A 17,163-nucleotide genomic window follows, 5' to 3' on the forward strand; every position below is an offset into this window, starting at 1 on the left:
ATCATTTCGATCATATAGAGAGAGATTTATTTCTCAATCTCACAAAGACTTTAAAAAATGAAAACATGGCAGACATAAAATTAGAAACCTTTTCCCAAAATAAATGTATCAAACCATTCTGTAGTAAAATTAAACCTGCCAAAAAGTACAAATAAATATTATGGAGTAAAAAATGTAAACCCCTTTATGACAATCACAATAACAAGCAGTATGATGTAGCTAATGTGTCAAATGAAAATGGCAGTATGAACAGAAATAGCCCATTCAGACAAAAAGACACTGAGGGGGAAAAAAATTAAATCACAGAACTTACAGTATGACACCAATAAAGAAAGCTTTTGGGAAACTGCAACCTCAAAACTGTCCAAATTCAACATAATAATAATCCCCCTTCTGATAGCACTTATCAAGAAGGCTGCACTACACTATGCCCTGAAGGACACATTAACAAATCTCATCATACATTTCCCCATGTCCCATGCTACTAGTTAATCAATGTCTGACATGGACCAACGTGTATTTTCAATTTGCATAAATGGTACTCTCAGGCAATGAAATTATTTGATCTGTCTGTATTGATACATTTCATTACCAGAGTACCATTAGAGCAAATTCAAAATATACTTTGGTCCATGTCAGACATGAACTACTAGCATACTTCAATTAAATCAGTCAACATGAATATACAAATATGAATGATGCCAAAACGGAGCAATAACATCATCATGGACAAATATCCAGTCAAGAGTTTTGTAAAGGCCATAAAATTGTTTTAACACAAAAACCAAGGCTTGCCTGCCAAGGCAAGATGCAACTAGTGCAAATGCGCAAAACACAACCTTTTCAATGGGCCTACATAGAATTGTAATTAGTAGTTTTTTATTTTACCTTTATTTAACTAGGCAAGTCAGTTAAGAACAAATTCATATTTTCAATGACGGCCTAGGAACAGTGGGTTAACTGCCTCGTTCAGGGGCAGAACGCCAGATTTGTACCTTGTCAGCTCGAGGATTTGAACTTGCAACCTTTCGATTGCTAGTCCAACGCTCTAACCACTAGGCAACCCTGCCGCCCCATTACCTGTGGTGCAATAAAGTGTTGGTTCATGCAACTCATCTATATAAAATGTGCATTGTACCTTCATGGTTCTATGTTTTTTGCTCTTTCACTATCTTGTTCGTCTCTTTCATAATGTGTGTTTGACAGCAATCATGGGTTCAAATTTGTTCAGCAGGTTCTGTTGAAGTTCTTTGAGTAGATGATCCCGTTCTTCAGAATCCAGGAGAACTTGCTAAATAAAACAAGTTTACAAATCAAAAATATTCAGTGTTAATTTGGTCCGATCTTTAGTGCTTTTCTAAGGTCATGTATGGACATACCTCAATGAGTTTGTCTCTCTTCTCCAGGCTCTCCCTCAATTTCCTCTCCTCCCTCTCTTTGTCATCTTTTTCGCTCCACCAGGCTCGCTGTGCCTCCTTGTTCTCCTTCCCTCTCTCCCTCAGGTCGTTGAGTGTGTCGTTGAGTTGCTTTGACAGTGAAGACACCGTCTGACTATGATTCTGCTGTTGCTCCTTGAGAAGGCAGTGGGAAAGATGGGAAGAGAGGAAAGGTATGGGTTCTAACGACCAAACTATACTATAGGCTTGGTATTTTAGATACCTCACTGAAGATGACCTGAATTGTGTAAAAGACAATGGAAGACACAGCACATCTCAGTATATAGAGGGAGCCCCTTACTAGTCTTACATGGCTTCCCCTTCACTGATATGAAAGACAGGGATTGGTGAAAGCATCCACTCTCCCATCATCGTTTACACTCACCTGCACTATGCCCTGATAGTCCTGCAGGGCGGTGGTGAGCTTGGAGAACTCCTGGCACATGGTGGCGCTGTGCTCCTCTCTGTCCTGTAGCCAGGCTATCACTAGGCTCTCCTTCTCCTTCAGCTGAGAGGCCAGAGCCCCCTCAGCCCCGCCTCCTGACACCCCTTGGCTAATCACAGAGTCCGACAGTGCCTGGGGGAAAAGAAAATAAGTTCTGAGGAGGAAAGTCTCCCTGAAGCGAGTCAAAAGAGCTACATGTAGAATTTTTGCAATGTAATTTCAAAAAAAGTCCATATAATAGCTGCAGTAGTAGTGGAATGATGGTGTTTCACAAGATTTTGGGCCAATTCAAAAATCGCATTCTAAAATGCAGACTTTCTATTTGACAACAAAAGCGTACGTCGGTAATACTATGATTTTGCTATGCAACATTCCTGTAGATTGTTCTAAAACTATTATTTGGTTAACAGTAATAGCCTATATATTATGTTGATTCCCGCTTTAAAAAAGTATCTGCCTGTTCCTGTTTCGCTGTCGGCTGCTGTGTGAGTGAGCCACTCCCTCCCTCTCCCCACATTGTCCAAGGACAAATGGAACAATACAGAAATTTAACATTTGGAGCAACTTTGAAATTTGTAGAAACGTGGATAAACGTCAGAATCTGATGTCAAAATGAGTAAAACTGAGATCTTGTTGTATAATGAACAAAAATATAAACGCAATATATAAAGTGTTGGTTCCATGTTTCATGAGCTGAAATAGAAGATCCCATATGCACAGAAAGCTTCTCTCAAATTCTGTGCACAAATTTGTTTATATCACTGTTAGTGAGAAGTACTACTTTGCCAAGATAATCCATCCACCTGACAGGTGTAGCATATCAAGAAGCCTATCATTACAGCATGATCATTACGCAGGTGCACCTTGGGCTGGAGACAATAAAAGGCCACACTAAAATGTGCCGTTGTCACAACACAATGCCACAGATGTCTCAAGTTGAGGGAGTGTGCAATTGGCATGCTGACTGCACCAGAACTGTTGCCAGAGAATTGAATATTAATTTCTCTACCATAAGCCGTCATTTTAGGGAATTTGGCAGGACGTCCAACTGGCCTCATAACCGCACACCACTTGTTTGGCGAAGTGTTGGCGAACGGTTTGCTGATGTCAACGTTGTGAACACAGTGCCCCATGGTGGCGGTGGGGTTATGGTATGGGCAAGAATAAGCTACGGACAATGAACACAATTGCATTTTATCGATGGCAAATTGAATGCACAGAGATACCGTGATGAGATCCTGAGGGCCATTATCGTGCCATTCATCCGCCGCCATCACTTCATGTTTCAGCATGATACTGCCCGGGCTCAGGTCACAAGGATCTGTACACAATTCCTGGAAGCAGCAAATTCTTCAATGACCTGTGTACTCACCAGACATGTCACCCATTGAGCAAGTTTGGGATGCTCTGGATCAACATGTACAGCAGCGTGTTCCAGTTCCCGCTAATATCCAGCAACTTCACACAGCCATTGAAGAGGAGTGAAACAACATTCCACTGGACCACATTCAACAGCCTGATCAGCTCTACGCGAAGGAGATGTGTCGCTCTGCATGAGGTAAATGGTGATCCACGCCCCTACCTTTAAGGTATCTGTGACAAACAGATGCATATCTGTATTCCCAGTCATGTAAAATCCATAGATTAGGGCCTAATGAATTTATTAAAATATTAGAAATTGTTGCATTTATATTTTTGTTCAGTATACTTAAAATAGCTGAGGCCCATCAATTAGCCCACATGGCTATATAGCAACAATATCATATTTAGAGTTAGCAATCTAGCAATACAGGCCAAGATGCTAGCAAAAAAAAAAAAATTCTCATAATATATATATTCTGAAAAAAAAAAAGAAACGTCCCTTTTTCAGGACCCTGTCTTTCAAAGATAATTTGTAAAAATCCAAATAACTTCACAGATCTTCATTGTAAAGGGTTTAAACACTGTTTCCCACGCTTCTTCAATGAACCATAATTAATGAACATGCACCTGTGGAACGGTCGTTAAGACACTAACAGCTTACAGACGGTAGGCAATTAAGGTCACAGTTATGAAAACTTAGGACACTAAAGAGGCCTTTCTACTGACTCTGAAAAACACCAATGGAAAGATGCCCAGGGTCCCTGCTCATCTGCGTTAACGTGCCTTAGGCATGCAGCAATGAGGCATGAGGACTGCGGATGTGGCCATGGCAATATATTGCAATGTCTGTACTGTGAGAGGCCTAAGACAGCGCTACAGGGAGACAGGGTGGACAGCTGATCGTCCTCGCAGTGGCAGACCGCGTGTAACAACACCTGCAGAGGATCGGTACATCCGAACATCACACCTGCGGGACAGGTACAGGATGACAACAACAACTGCCCGAGTTTCACCAGGAACGCACAATCCCTCCATCAGTGCTCAGACTGTCCGCAATAGGTTGAGAGAGGCTGGACTGAGGGCTTGTAGGCCTGTTGTAAGGCAGGTCCTCACCAGACATCACCGGCAATAACGTTGCCTATGGGCACAAACCCACCGTCGCTGGACCAGACAGGACTGGCAAAAAGTGCTCTTCACTGACGAGTCACATTTTTGTCTCACCAAGGGTGATGGTCAGATTCGCGTTTATCGAAGGAATGAGCGTTACACCGAGGCCTGTACTCTGGAGCGGGATCGATTTGGAGGTGGAGGGTCCGTCATGGTCTGGGGCGGTGTGTCACAGCATCATCGGACGGAGCTTGTTGTCATTGCAGACAATCTCAATCTCTGGGTACTACCTGATTCCATGTGTGTTATTTCATAGTTTTGATGTCTTCATTATTATTCTGCAATGTAGAAAATAGTAAAAATAAAGAAAAACCCTGGAATGAGTAAGTGTCCAAACTTTTGACTGGTACTGTAGATGCACAAAGAGCCAAAAATAAATCTGATAATTCTGGATCCTATTTTGACAGGTCGCACAGGTCGCTTCTTATGTTCAAAATACAACAACGCCCCTTTAGACATAAGCTATTTACCAAGACAGCTTGAAATGTAGCCTACATGTTTTGTGTTCTTGTAGGAAGCAGTAACTCCCCATTGCTGACCTATACGTATCTATAACTGGGCTAATAACTTGCTAACTAGCAAAGAATATTAACAAATGGGCAGATGCAGGGCTCTGCAGTCTGATCTGAACTGAAAAGCTCAAGACCGCTGATGGGCTACACCCACCAATAGAATTCTACTCTGTTGCACTTCGTCTCTGCCTACAACAAAATCACAGACTCAATTTTGCAAAGTCAGATTTGTTTTCATCTCTTGCATTGAAAAGGGGCTGATATGTTGTTTCGATCACAGAAGAAAAAAAAAGATCTATATAGTGCAAACTAATGAGGCGAACTCAGTGAAGTTCAATCTCTTGTCTCTGTGTGTGGCTGCACACACAGGCAGCTTAGAGGGAACATTGCATTGTAATCTATTTATTGTTATCGAGCAAAATAGTTATTAATCTCAATGTGACTTTTTGTCCTTATCGCCCAGCTCTAGTATCTACCCCCAAAAATTATTTATTGCCGATTTATCACATTTTCTTTTTACATTTATCGTGATATGGATTTTTGTCCATATTGCCCAGCTCTAGAAAACTGCACCCCTCCTCTCTTACATCGGTATCTATAAAAGGTGTAGTCATCTCCTACTCAAACACAAGGAACAACGGCAAACTGTGGCAAGCAGCCAACGTAGAAATCGCTCTGTCATTTCCTAGTTGCAAAAAATGTACACTCTTCAAACTATTTCATTTTATGTATGAAAACATGCACTGAATAGTGTAGGCAATCATTGTACCATCTAAATCGCAGTGAAATATCTACGACTGCTTGAAGTTGGTGGAGGAAACAAAGTAAAATAGCCTCCACCATGGTCCATGCTATCCGGGATCCTTGATGTCAGATAGCACTAACCTCTCCACCGTATTGCGGGGAAATGGGATGCGTGGGAGTGGGAAAGAGTTGTTTATATTCAGCCTAAGTGTTGTCGCAATTCACCTAGCTTCCACATGGGTGAGAATCGACATGTAGCACCTTTAACTTGAATAACAGAAGTCAGTACATGCAGCACTGGTTACTGAACCTGACAAACAATTTTGGGTACACTAAAAAGAGATATACCTGGAATCAATACTATTTAGATCAGGAATGGTCAAACGAATAGATAATCAAATCACTATCTTTCAAGACATCTGGGTCTGTATTCACAAAGGGTCTCAGAGTAGGAGTCCCACAGCACACCTAATTTAATTCAACCCATTGTATGTTGAGGTGATCCCCCCCCCCCCCCCCCCCCTCACCTGCATGTCTTTCTGAGAGCTCTCTAGCGCCTCCTTCAGGCAGAGGAGAAGTGACTCTTTCTCCTGTAGGACTGCTGTGAAGGCCTGGTCCCGCTGTCTCCACACTTCCCTCTCCTTCTGCACCTCCCGCTGCACTCGCTCCTTCTCAACCAGCTCCACTCTCAGTTCCTGGGGGTTAGAAGAAAAACAGGGCCCTTATGTGAGAAATTATTAGTAATACCTTTGACTGAGTGACTATAGTGTATCCAGCACAATGTTAACTTTGTTAATGAATGTGAGTTAGATGTAAGTGAAAGAGCGTGAGGGTTTGTGTGTGTGTGTTCTACAGCAACTGCCGTACACTGGTAGCACAGCAATCACACGTGTGTGCTTTCAACATCAGACTCACATTGATGATGTCCTGGTTACATTGGAGCACAGCATTGAGTGTGGAGAGGTCTTTCTCCCGGTCTCTCCCAGCCTTCTTCAGTGCCTCTAGCTCGCTCTCCATCCTCTTCTCCTTCTCACTCACCTCAGAGAGCAGAGCCTCCAGGGCTAGCTAAAGAAGTGGTAGAACACAAGACATCAGCAAAATAACCTTGTACAGAAATGTTCTATATCCCATACAACGGGTGGGTCTAATCTCGAATGCTGATTGGTTAAAACCGCATTCCAGCCGGTGTCTATTCCATAAATTGCCACCGGCTAAATCTATTTTGTTAAAATGCCTATTTACTCTGTTCCATCTGAATGCGCAATCCACTGTCTCATCAGCCCAGTCAAGCAATTTATGAACTTGATTTCCACTATTAAAAGCATCGCGACATTCTCAGATTTCTTTTAGACTAACATGTTGGCTAGTTCCTGACAAGTGAGCACATTTTCTATGCCAAGCGAAATCACGTCTCATTAGCTCATTGTTTTGGATGTATCAAAATAAATGTCACTAGAAGACAGCGTAAATAAATGCAAATACTTTGCTGTTATTCTGGCTGCACTTTTTTGGCGCGACTAAGTTAGCCGTAGTTGGCTAGCTAGCAAGCAAGGGATAAGACCGTGGCCAGCCAGTACGGCAATGAAACATTTAGAACGAAGGACTGGGTTACGTCCATAGATACAGAACAGAACAAACTTAGTCTCGGGCCCAACAACACCCATGCCAATATATCCTCCCAACACCGGCTTCTCTGGCATTATCACTTAAGTAATGTCATATTTAAAAAGGAACAATTCACACATTTTATTGTCCATGCTTTGACAGTCTACACAAGTTTATTTGGCGTTATTAAAAGATTTTATTGTAAACCAATAGCTTATTCAAATCATCATCAAATGGGATCAATCTTAGCCCTCACCTTATTGTCGGAGAGAGTTTGTTTCAGATTGTCAGTGAGTGCCTGTGTTAGTCTGTCAGCCACGTCTGTCCCTGTCCCCACCTCAACACACATCTTCCTGATCAGAAACATGCACTCCTGAGACAGACAGGGAGACAGGAAATGAATGTCTGATCATGGAATAGCACATGGCTTGTCCCAGAGATGGCATCAGAAAAGGACTTGATGTGATAAGAAAAAGATGACATTTAAATGATATCAATTACACCAGAATACAAAAACTGCATTTAAACAAATGTCTCAATGATAAATATTGAGACAATGACAGTTAAGGAAACAGGGTTTGCCCCAACCACTCACAGTTGGGGCAATTTGGGTTGATAATATGATTTGTTCCGAGATTTCTTGTTCTTTCTTTTTTTTTTAATGGATTATTTCTGTACGTGCTTGACATTTTACTGCATTGTTAGGAGCTAGTAATATAAGCATTTCATTGCACCCGCTATAACATCTTCTAAACTGTGTACACGACCAATAAATGTGACAAAAATACACACAGAAACGGTTAAAAGGTTTGGACACACTTACTCATTCAAGGGTTTTTCTTTATTTTTTTACCATGTTCTACATTGTAGAGTAATAGTGAAGACATCAAAACTATGAAATAACATATGGAATCATGTTGCAACCAAAAAAAAGTGTTAAACAAATCAAAATATGTGTTGTAATTGAGGTTCTTCAAAGTAGCCACTGTTTGCCTTGACAGCTTTGCACACTCTTGGCATTCTCTCAACCAGCATCATGAGGTAGCCACCTGGAATTATTTTCCAAAAGTCTTGAAGATGTTTCGTACATATGCTGAGCACTCGATGGTTGCTTTTCCTTCACTCTGTGGTTCAACTCATCCCTAACCATCTGAATTGGGTTGAAGTCAGGTGATTGTGGATGCAGCACTCCATCACTCTCCTTCTTGGTCAAATACCTTTTACACAGCCTGGAGGTGTGTTTGGGTCATTGTCCTGTTGAAAAACAAATGATAGTCCGACTAAGCGCAACCAGATGGGATGGCGTATCGCTGCAGAATGCTGTGGTAGCCATGCTGGTTAAGCGTGCCTTGAATCCCAAAAAAAAAAAAATATAAAAAATCACAGACAGTGTCACCAGCAAAGCACCCCTACACCACCACCTCCATGCTTCACGGTGGGAACCACACACAGTGGTGTAAAGTACTTAAGTAGTACTTTAAATTATTTTTACTTAAGTAGTTTTTTGGGGTATCTGTACTTTACCATTTATATTCTTGACAATTTTACTTCACTACATTCCTAAAAGGAAATATGTTACTTTTTACGCCATACATTTTCCCTGACAACCCAAAGTACTCGTTAAATTTGAATGCTTAAAAGGACAGGAAAATTGTGAATTCGTGCACTTATCAAGATAACACGTGGCCGTCCCTACTGCCTATGGTCTAGCGGACTCACTAAACACAAATGCATCTTTTGTAAGTGTCTGAGTGTGCCCCTGGCTATCTGTAAATTTGCTTACTATAAGGAATTTTAAATGAATTATACTTTTGATACTTAAATATATTTTAGCAATAACATGTACTTTGTGATACTTAAGTACAGTTGAAGTCGGAAGTTTAAATAGACTTAGGTTGGAGTCATTAAAAAACTAGTTTTTCAACCACTCCACAAATTTCTCGTTAACAAACTATAGTTTTGGCAAGTCAGTTAGGACATCTACTTTGTGCATGACAAGTCATTTTTCCAACAATTGTTTACAGACAGATTATTTCACTTAATCACAATTCCAGTGGGTCAGAAGTTTACATACACTAAGTTGATTGTGCCTTTAAACAGCTTGGAAAATTCCAGAATCCCAGAACAACAGCAAAGGACCTTGTGAAGATGCTGGAGGAAACAGATACAAAAGTATCTATATCCATAGTAAAATGAGTCCTATATCGACATAACCTGAAAGGTCGCTCAGCAAGGAAGAAACCACTGCTCCAAAACCGCCATAAAAAATAGTCAGACTACGGTTTGCAACTTCACATGGGGGAAAAAGATTGTACTTTTTGGAGAAATGTCCTATGGTCTGATGAAAGAAAAATACAACTGTTTGGCCACAATGACCACCATTATGTTTCGAGGAAAAAGGGGGAGGATTGCAAGCCGAAGAACACCATCCCAAACGTGAAGCACGGGGGTGGCAGCATCACGTTGTGGGGGTGCTTTGCTGCAGGAGGGACTGGTGCACCTTACAAAATAGATGGCATTATGAGGAAGGAAAATGATGTGTATATATTGAAGCAACATCTCAAGACATCAGTCAGGAAGTTAAAGCTTGGTCACAAATGGGTCTTCCAAAAGGACAATGACCCCAAGCATACTTCCAAAGTTGTGGCAAAATGGCTTAAGGACAACAAAGTCAAGGTATTGGAGTGGCCATCACAAAGCCCTGACCTCAATCCCATAGAAAATGTGTGGGCAGAACTGAAAAAGCACGTGCGAGCAAGGAGGCCTACAAACCTGACTCAGTTACACCAGCTCTGTAAGGAGGAATGGGCCAAAATTCACCCAACTTATTGTGGGAAGCTTGTGGAAGGCTACCCAAACATTTGACCCAAGTTAAACAATTTAAAGGCAATGCTAGCAAATACTATTTGAGTGTATGTAAATTTCTGATCCACTGGGAATGTGATGAAAGAAATAAAAGCTTAAATAAATCATTCTCTCAACTATTATTCTGACATTTCACATTCTTAAAATAAAGCGGTGATTCTAACTGACTTAAGACAAGGAATTTTTTCTAGGATTAAATGTCAGGAATTGTGAAAAACTGAGTTTAAAATGTATTTGGATGAGGTGCATGTAAACTTCGACTTCAACTGTATATTTAAAACCAAATACTTTTAGGCTTTTACTCAAGTACAATTTTACTGGGTGACTTTCACTTTAACTTTTTATTAAGGCATCTATACTTTTACTCAAGTATGACAATTGGGTACTTTTTCCACCACTGACCACATATGCGGAGATAATCCGTCCACCTACTCTGCGTCTCACAAAGACACAGCGGTTGGAACCAAAAATCTCAAATTTGGACTCATCAGACCAAAGGACAGATTTTCACCAGTCAAATATCAATTGCCTGTGTTTCTTGGCCCAGGCAAGTCTTATTATTGCTGATGTCCTTTAGTAGTGGTTTCTATGCAGCAATTTGACCATGAAGGCCTGATTCACACAGTCTCCTCTGAACAGTTGATGTTGAGGATGTGTCTTGAACTCTGAAGCATTTATTTGGGCTGCAATCTGAGGTGCAGTTAATTGCCTATTTCTGAGGCTGGTAACTAATGAACTTATCCTCTGCAGCAGAGGTAACTCTGGGTCTTCCTTTCCTGTGGCGGTCCTCATGAGAGCCAGTTTCATCATAACGCTTGATGGTTTGTGTGACTGCACTTGAAGAAACTTAAAGTTCTTGAAATTTAACAAGGCACACCTGTTAATTTAAATGCATTCCAGGTGACTACACCATGAAGCTGGTTGAGAGAATTCCAAGAGTGTACAAAGCTGTCATGAAGGCAAAGGATGGCTACACTTTTTTGGTTACTTCATGATTCCATGTGTTATTTCATAGTTGTGTTGTCTTCACTACTATTCTACAATTTAGAAAATAGTAAAAATAACTAAAAACCCTGGAATGAGTAGGTGTGTCCAAACTTTTGACTGGTACTCTATATTAACCCAATTTCATTTACCCATTTGGCTAACAGTCAGTATGTTAAGCTGAGGAAGTTTGCTCACCCATACAAACTTTAGTAGAGATAAAGACGTTTTGTTTGGGTATTGTGATTTAAATTGATTCCTATCTGCTAAAACCACCATATCTTAAGTTAGGTCTGGGAGTTTAAGAGCTTGGGGTGTCCATGTTGTGATGGTAACATTCCACTACCTCAGCCACTATCTCATTCCTGAGTGAAGTAGATCCCTGTGTTTTCGGCATGACTGCATTGTCTCCCCTCATAGAATCACTATGAATCACTCACCTGGATAACTCGGTCTCTGCTGTGCAACAAATGCCCCAAACTCTGCAGTAGCAAGTTTCCCCCGTCCTTCTGCGGAAACTGAAAAAGCCATAATCACACCATACACAGCACTTAGAACAAAGATGTCAAGTCAACACGGGGCTAGCATTGTTGCAGCAATAGAAGAGCAGACTAGCCTGGTACTAGATCAGTTTGTGTTGTCTTTCAAACTGATGACAATGACCATAGGCGTTGCCAAGACAGCAAACATATCTGGGACCAGGCTAGAGCAGCAGACCTCTCCATTTTGAAGCCAGTGTCTTGTGGGTGATATGCCACTATATTACAGTTGATGCTTTCATAGAATGCAGGCAATCAGTTTGTATTACTGTAATACATTTAGAACATACAGTATAAGCCTATAAATCTGCCCTGCAAGTGCCAAGTGTGAAAGTTCCCCACCACGAGATTCAAAAGGCACTCGCACATCTGAGCAATCTTGTTACAGGTGCATGGCAACAGTTGAAACAGGATGAATGAAAAAAGGAAACCGCACACTGTTCTTGATAGTATCACTGATATTTAATAAGCTTACGTATCGGCCTAATGGCCTTCGTCAGAGCTTTTGTGAATTTTCAGAAAACAGCACCTCTATGTAGACCTAACCCCACCCACATCCGTTCCACGTATGGAAAGGGGTTGGAGGCAAAGGAAAAATAAATAAGTGCTACCAAACATAACAATATGCATTTCACAAATATTACAAAAGTGTATAGACAAGACGTACCGAACACGTCCATAAAATCACAACGAGGACATAGCAAGTTTTCATTAATCATTGGGTACATCATACGAAAAAACAAAGTAATCTTAAATAGGAACATATTTTAAATTCACAACATAACATACATAGGCATTTCATCATTAAGTCCTTTAGGAAATAATGTCTGGAGGGTGAAAATCCAAAAACATTCTCTTTTGCTCAGAGTATTATTAATATCACCTCCCCTGTCTGATATCTTGACTTTCTCTATACCACAACATCTAAAGGTAGAAATGTCATGCTTTTGGTCATTAAAATGTACTGCGACTGGATAATCCCTGTCGTTTCTCCTGATTGAACTTTTATGTTCACTAATTCTCTGTTTGAGAGAGCGGGAGGTCTTGTCTATACACTTTTGTAATATTTGTGAAATGCATATTGTTATGTTTGGTAGCACTTATTTATTTTTCCTTTGCCTCCAACCCCTTTCCATACGTGGAACAGATGTGGGTGGGGCTAGGTCTACATAGAGGTGCTGTTTTCTGAAAGTTCCCCACCACAAAAGCTTGATATACTGTAAAACCTCATACAGAGCACACAAATACTTAATCCCAATGATTGACTTATTTAAATTTTTCTAGGATTGGGTGGAGCTAATGCCAGATTCCAGGCAAATTAAAATATTTCCTTGTGTAGAGCTGGCTGTGGTGCTCTTAATCGTCAAAGCTCTTCGTGGATTTACATCTCTCATTCCCAGACTGAACTTGCTAATAGGGCTTCCTAAAATATCCCAAAAACCGGAACTCAAGCCAGACCTAAATCTCAGACGTGAATCTCATGAAATAAGAATCAGTTTAGGTAAGATGCCTTAACGGCTGGGGGTGAGGCCTAGACATGCTATAACCACAGGTAGGTGCATGGTTGGATAACTTCAGTCTACTGTAAGGAGATAAGGATAAGAGACGCCACTCAGCAGCTGAGCAGCATGTTAATGATCTCTTTATGAAAAGCCATCCTGAGCTGCAGGGCAAACTCCACTAGTTGGGGAAGATTCCAGGGAGATGCATGTGTGGTTATATGAGTGCACCTGCATTAAGGGGACTCCCCCCCCCCCCCCCTTGTCCAGAAACCAAACTCTAACACACCCATCATTCCTCGCATAATTCTTTATTTGTGCTTAGTCAACACAAGCATGGTTTAAAGACATTTCTATCCAAGTGATTCTGTAGACGTGCGTGCGCGCGCAAGTACATGAAGAGAAAGCATGTTAGGGACACTATGTTCAGGCCATTATATTGGTGTGCACCGGCTGACTAAGCCTATACCTGTTTATCTTGTATAAAATGTCAGCAGTCAATTACCATGACAGGGAGTGTCAAACTCAGTTGTACTTGTATGTGCTCAACCAAATTATCATGACCCTTCAATTCCGCTCACCAATTTATACTGTTTTCTTTCTCAATTGAGTTACTATAAATACTATGGACCAGTTTCCCAGACACAGTCTTGTCCTGGTAAAAAAAAAAGCGCTTTCATTGGAGAATCTCCATTGAGAATGCTTTTTACTCCATGACTATGCTTCATTTGTGTCTAGGAATCCAGCTGAAAATGTCTAAACTTGGGAGAATCAATGTCAATTCAATAAACTACTCAGTGCTTACCTTAAGCCAATCCTCTGGTCCACTGACATTAGTTTCTGGTTTGGTTTTGGTCCCGTGTTTAAGCTCAGTTTCTAGGGTCTTGATGCGTGTCATGGCTTGATCAAGCTGTCCTCTCAACTGTCTGACTGCAAGGTGCACTCGACCTGTATTGCTCTGAAATTAAATAATAAAACGGCATTTCGTGTAAGACATAAGTTGTCACTTAATTCTGTTGAAGTCCTACTCCAGTATTTATAAGTAAGAGAATATTCAGAGTTGGACCTTTGCACTGGCTCCAGACATTATAGATACTAGATGACATATTACAGACCACTAAGTAAATACTTACACTCAGTGATAGACGGAGTGATCCACAGACCACAGGCAAGGCAACCAGTCGGAAAATACTCATTTAGGGCAGAGATATTTTCCAGACCAGGGCAAGAGCTCATTTATAGGTTATGGGAATCCAAAGCGTTGTCGTCAGGGAGAAAATCCTAGCCCTACTCACACTTCCTATCTTTATTTGCAATGCTGGATTTTGATAGAATGTAAGAGAAAACTCACCTCTCTGTGTAGTGGAATAAAATCGTCCCTCAATTCAGTCAGAACATCATTGGTCTCTCCATCCACTTCCTCTCCTCCATTCTCCCGCTCTCCAAAATTCAGCACCCTTGTTACCTCAGGGGAGGATGTCTCACCTACCTCTCCTGAATATCGCCCTTCCCTCTTTCCCAAAACGGGAATCTTACTCCCCGAAGGTGAACTGACAGGCTTTCCTTCAATACCTTTCAACTCTCTGAGGACCAGGAGTGACAAATCTGGAAAATCAAATGGATCACGGCAACCCAGCGAGTCCAGTGATTGGATGGACTCAGTGCGAGAGGACGCTCGTAAGGAGAGAGCGGATCCAGTCAATGACGCTGAGCAAGAGCTTAGCGACGGCACTCTCGACCAATGAAGAGGCATGCTCTGCGACTTATCCCGCGATAGGGCCAAGGGGGAAAAGGGTAGGCGGCGGGGAACCCCACAAACTGACTCGTAGGCCGAGTCGGACACCCTCAGAGAATCACATCCCTCACAATTTTTCCCCATTGTGCATCTTTTCCCCGTTCTCCTGAAGTATGGACATACGGCCCATTTCTCAGACCAGCACTCATACTCTGACAGGGCCATGTTCTCCTTCAACATTTCAATGTAACCCTCTCGGTCTCCCATTCCCTCACCATCCTCCTCCCTAGTGCTGCACCTCATCCTGAAATCCTGAGGGTGTCGCTGGCGGTAAGCGCTGCGTACCCACTGCCTGACCTTGTCCCTCTCCTGGGTCAACTTCTGAAGCCTCTCAGAGGATAAGACCCTCACTCTGGAAATGACCGAGTCAAACTTGAAAACCCGCTCTAGAACAGAAACGCATTTGCCACACAAGAACTCCCCCTGCCCATTGCCCCGTGATACAGACTGGCCTAGTATGTGTGTGAGCACAGAGAGAAGGTCCATCGCTTTAGAAGGTGAGGAAAGGGACGAGAGAGACGCCGTGGAGCCAAGGGACATGGTGCTACCTGCAAAGTGGGAAAAGAAAACATTAAGACACATGCGCACACACGCAGAGAAGTGCACGCGCACACACACACACACACACATCTCACCCCAGGGGCTGCTTTGAGAAGACCTGGAGAGACTTCCTCTGCCCAGTGAGTCTGATGGGGTCTGAGGCTGACCATCTTTCTTGTTCTGACGCCCAAAGAGCCATCGCCGTTGGTTACCATGCAGGTCACCCCCGCACACCAGACACTCCTCACCTTTGCCTCTGGAGGACATAGTAGACGGGAGGGCTAGAAAATGCCCTGATGTCCACAGAATGATCTTCAATATTCTGTTGGAATAAAGCAGAAAAGATTCTTTGCTGCAGCCTTAACTAAATGCATTCTACTTTGATCATGGTGTTGAGAATGGTTGGATATCTAATCTTAGAATTAAATTCTGTATAATTGCACTTGCTGGCAGTGACATTCAAATATGTTTTTCCAAGTCAGAACTGGGTTTTCAAAAGCTGGCTATAGTGTTATTTAAAAAATGATAACACTAGGCTGTTTGTAATTCAGTTATCTGCTCTCACTAGCTTGCCGCTTAAGAGCCTCGATTTTTGCTTTGCCTCAGTGCGCTTTAATATTATAGTGTGGATGTTTTGCTCAACGTGTTGGCTCTTTTAGCACAGAGCTGTGTGTTTACAGTTGCAACCCACAGCCGCCTACACGTCGACCTTGAACCACGCTGTCGGTACATTTCGCAAACTGTCAAAGCAAAAAAAACAAGTCTCGCAAACTTTCACGTTCTCCCCGCCATTCGTTTCACTGCTCGCTTGTACCTATCATTATAAACTTCAGACAACAGCAGCCTATTCTATTCCAATACAATATCGAAAGATGTACCTTACACCAGCAGCTGTCGTCTCTTTCGGTTGCCCGCGGTACACAACCTATAACCAAAACCAATGACCTGTCTATGCAGTCCTATTTTAAGCAGCAGAGGTGTGTAAGTCCGTAACCACGAAAGTTCTAGGCTACGTGTTCACCGTCTAAATCAAGTTAAGCAGTATGACTTCACCAAATGAATTATCCTTCCTTTAGAGATTGCCAAAAATCACAGATTTGTTTTCTATACCTCCACTTTTAGACCATCTGCATGCATAAAGCGTTTGGATGAGTATGGTTTATCTGTCTCGATAAATTAAATCTGGTTTCGCGCTCTGGAACACGATAAAGTTGGGAAGTTTTGAACGCAAACATTAATCCCGGTTGAGTCCTCCGTGAAGTTAACCGGGTCCCATCTACATTTTCTAAAACTATTAATGACTTTACCAATGACCACATAGTTAAAAAAGAAATACAATTAATATATATTTTTTAAGTGCCTTACAATGTCAACCAGGAACTCGAGCACACTGCAGTTGCCGACACCGGAAAGGAGCTGTGAGTGTGCACTACCTTGCCAACGTCATTAGTCATACCTGGGGTGTATTCATTACGCCAATTCTGTTGCAAAACGTTTTGTAAACGGAACGAAACGGGGAGGGACCTACCTGAATTTGTCCAATAGAACATCTATGTTTGGACTAATGATTACACCCTTGTTTTGAGAAGTGAATGGCCGTAAATCAGCGGTCGATTGGATTATTTTCATAGGCACACTTTTCATTGGTAATGTACGGCGCCAGAGCTCAT

The 17,163-nt window shown here is 41.8% G+C and overlaps 1 protein-coding gene across 2 annotated transcripts; it reads right to left on the minus strand.

Moving 5' to 3' along the window:
* Positions 1–4: 4 nt before the first annotated feature.
* LOC106605224 (uncharacterized) lies at positions 5–16,962 on the minus strand. Of its 2 annotated transcripts, none has more exons than XM_014200635.3 (11): positions 16,859–16,962; positions 15,589–15,815; positions 14,510–15,501; positions 13,964–14,116; positions 11,561–11,638; positions 7,528–7,644; positions 6,582–6,731; positions 6,194–6,361; positions 1,822–2,013; positions 1,380–1,571; positions 5–1,291 (listed from the first exon to the last, which is right to left on the minus strand). In XM_014200635.3, the coding sequence occupies exons 1-11, from the start codon at positions 16,945–16,947 to the stop codon at positions 1,187–1,189; spliced, it is 2,463 nt and encodes an 820-aa protein (XP_014056110.2). In that variant the 5' UTR covers positions 16,948–16,962; the 3' UTR covers positions 5–1,186. The 2 variants fall into 2 exon arrangements, with proteins under 2 accessions (XP_014056110.2, XP_045574359.1); XM_045718403.2 differs by lacking the exon at positions 16,859–16,962 and adding an exon at positions 16,372–16,600.
* Positions 16,963–17,163: the final 201 nt, after the last annotated feature.

Source organism: Salmo salar, chromosome 05, assembly GCF_965601325.2.
Source record: "Salmo salar chromosome 05, fSalSal1, whole genome shotgun sequence".
In the NCBI taxonomy this organism is placed as follows: Eukaryota; Metazoa; Chordata; class Actinopteri; order Salmoniformes; family Salmonidae; genus Salmo; species Salmo salar.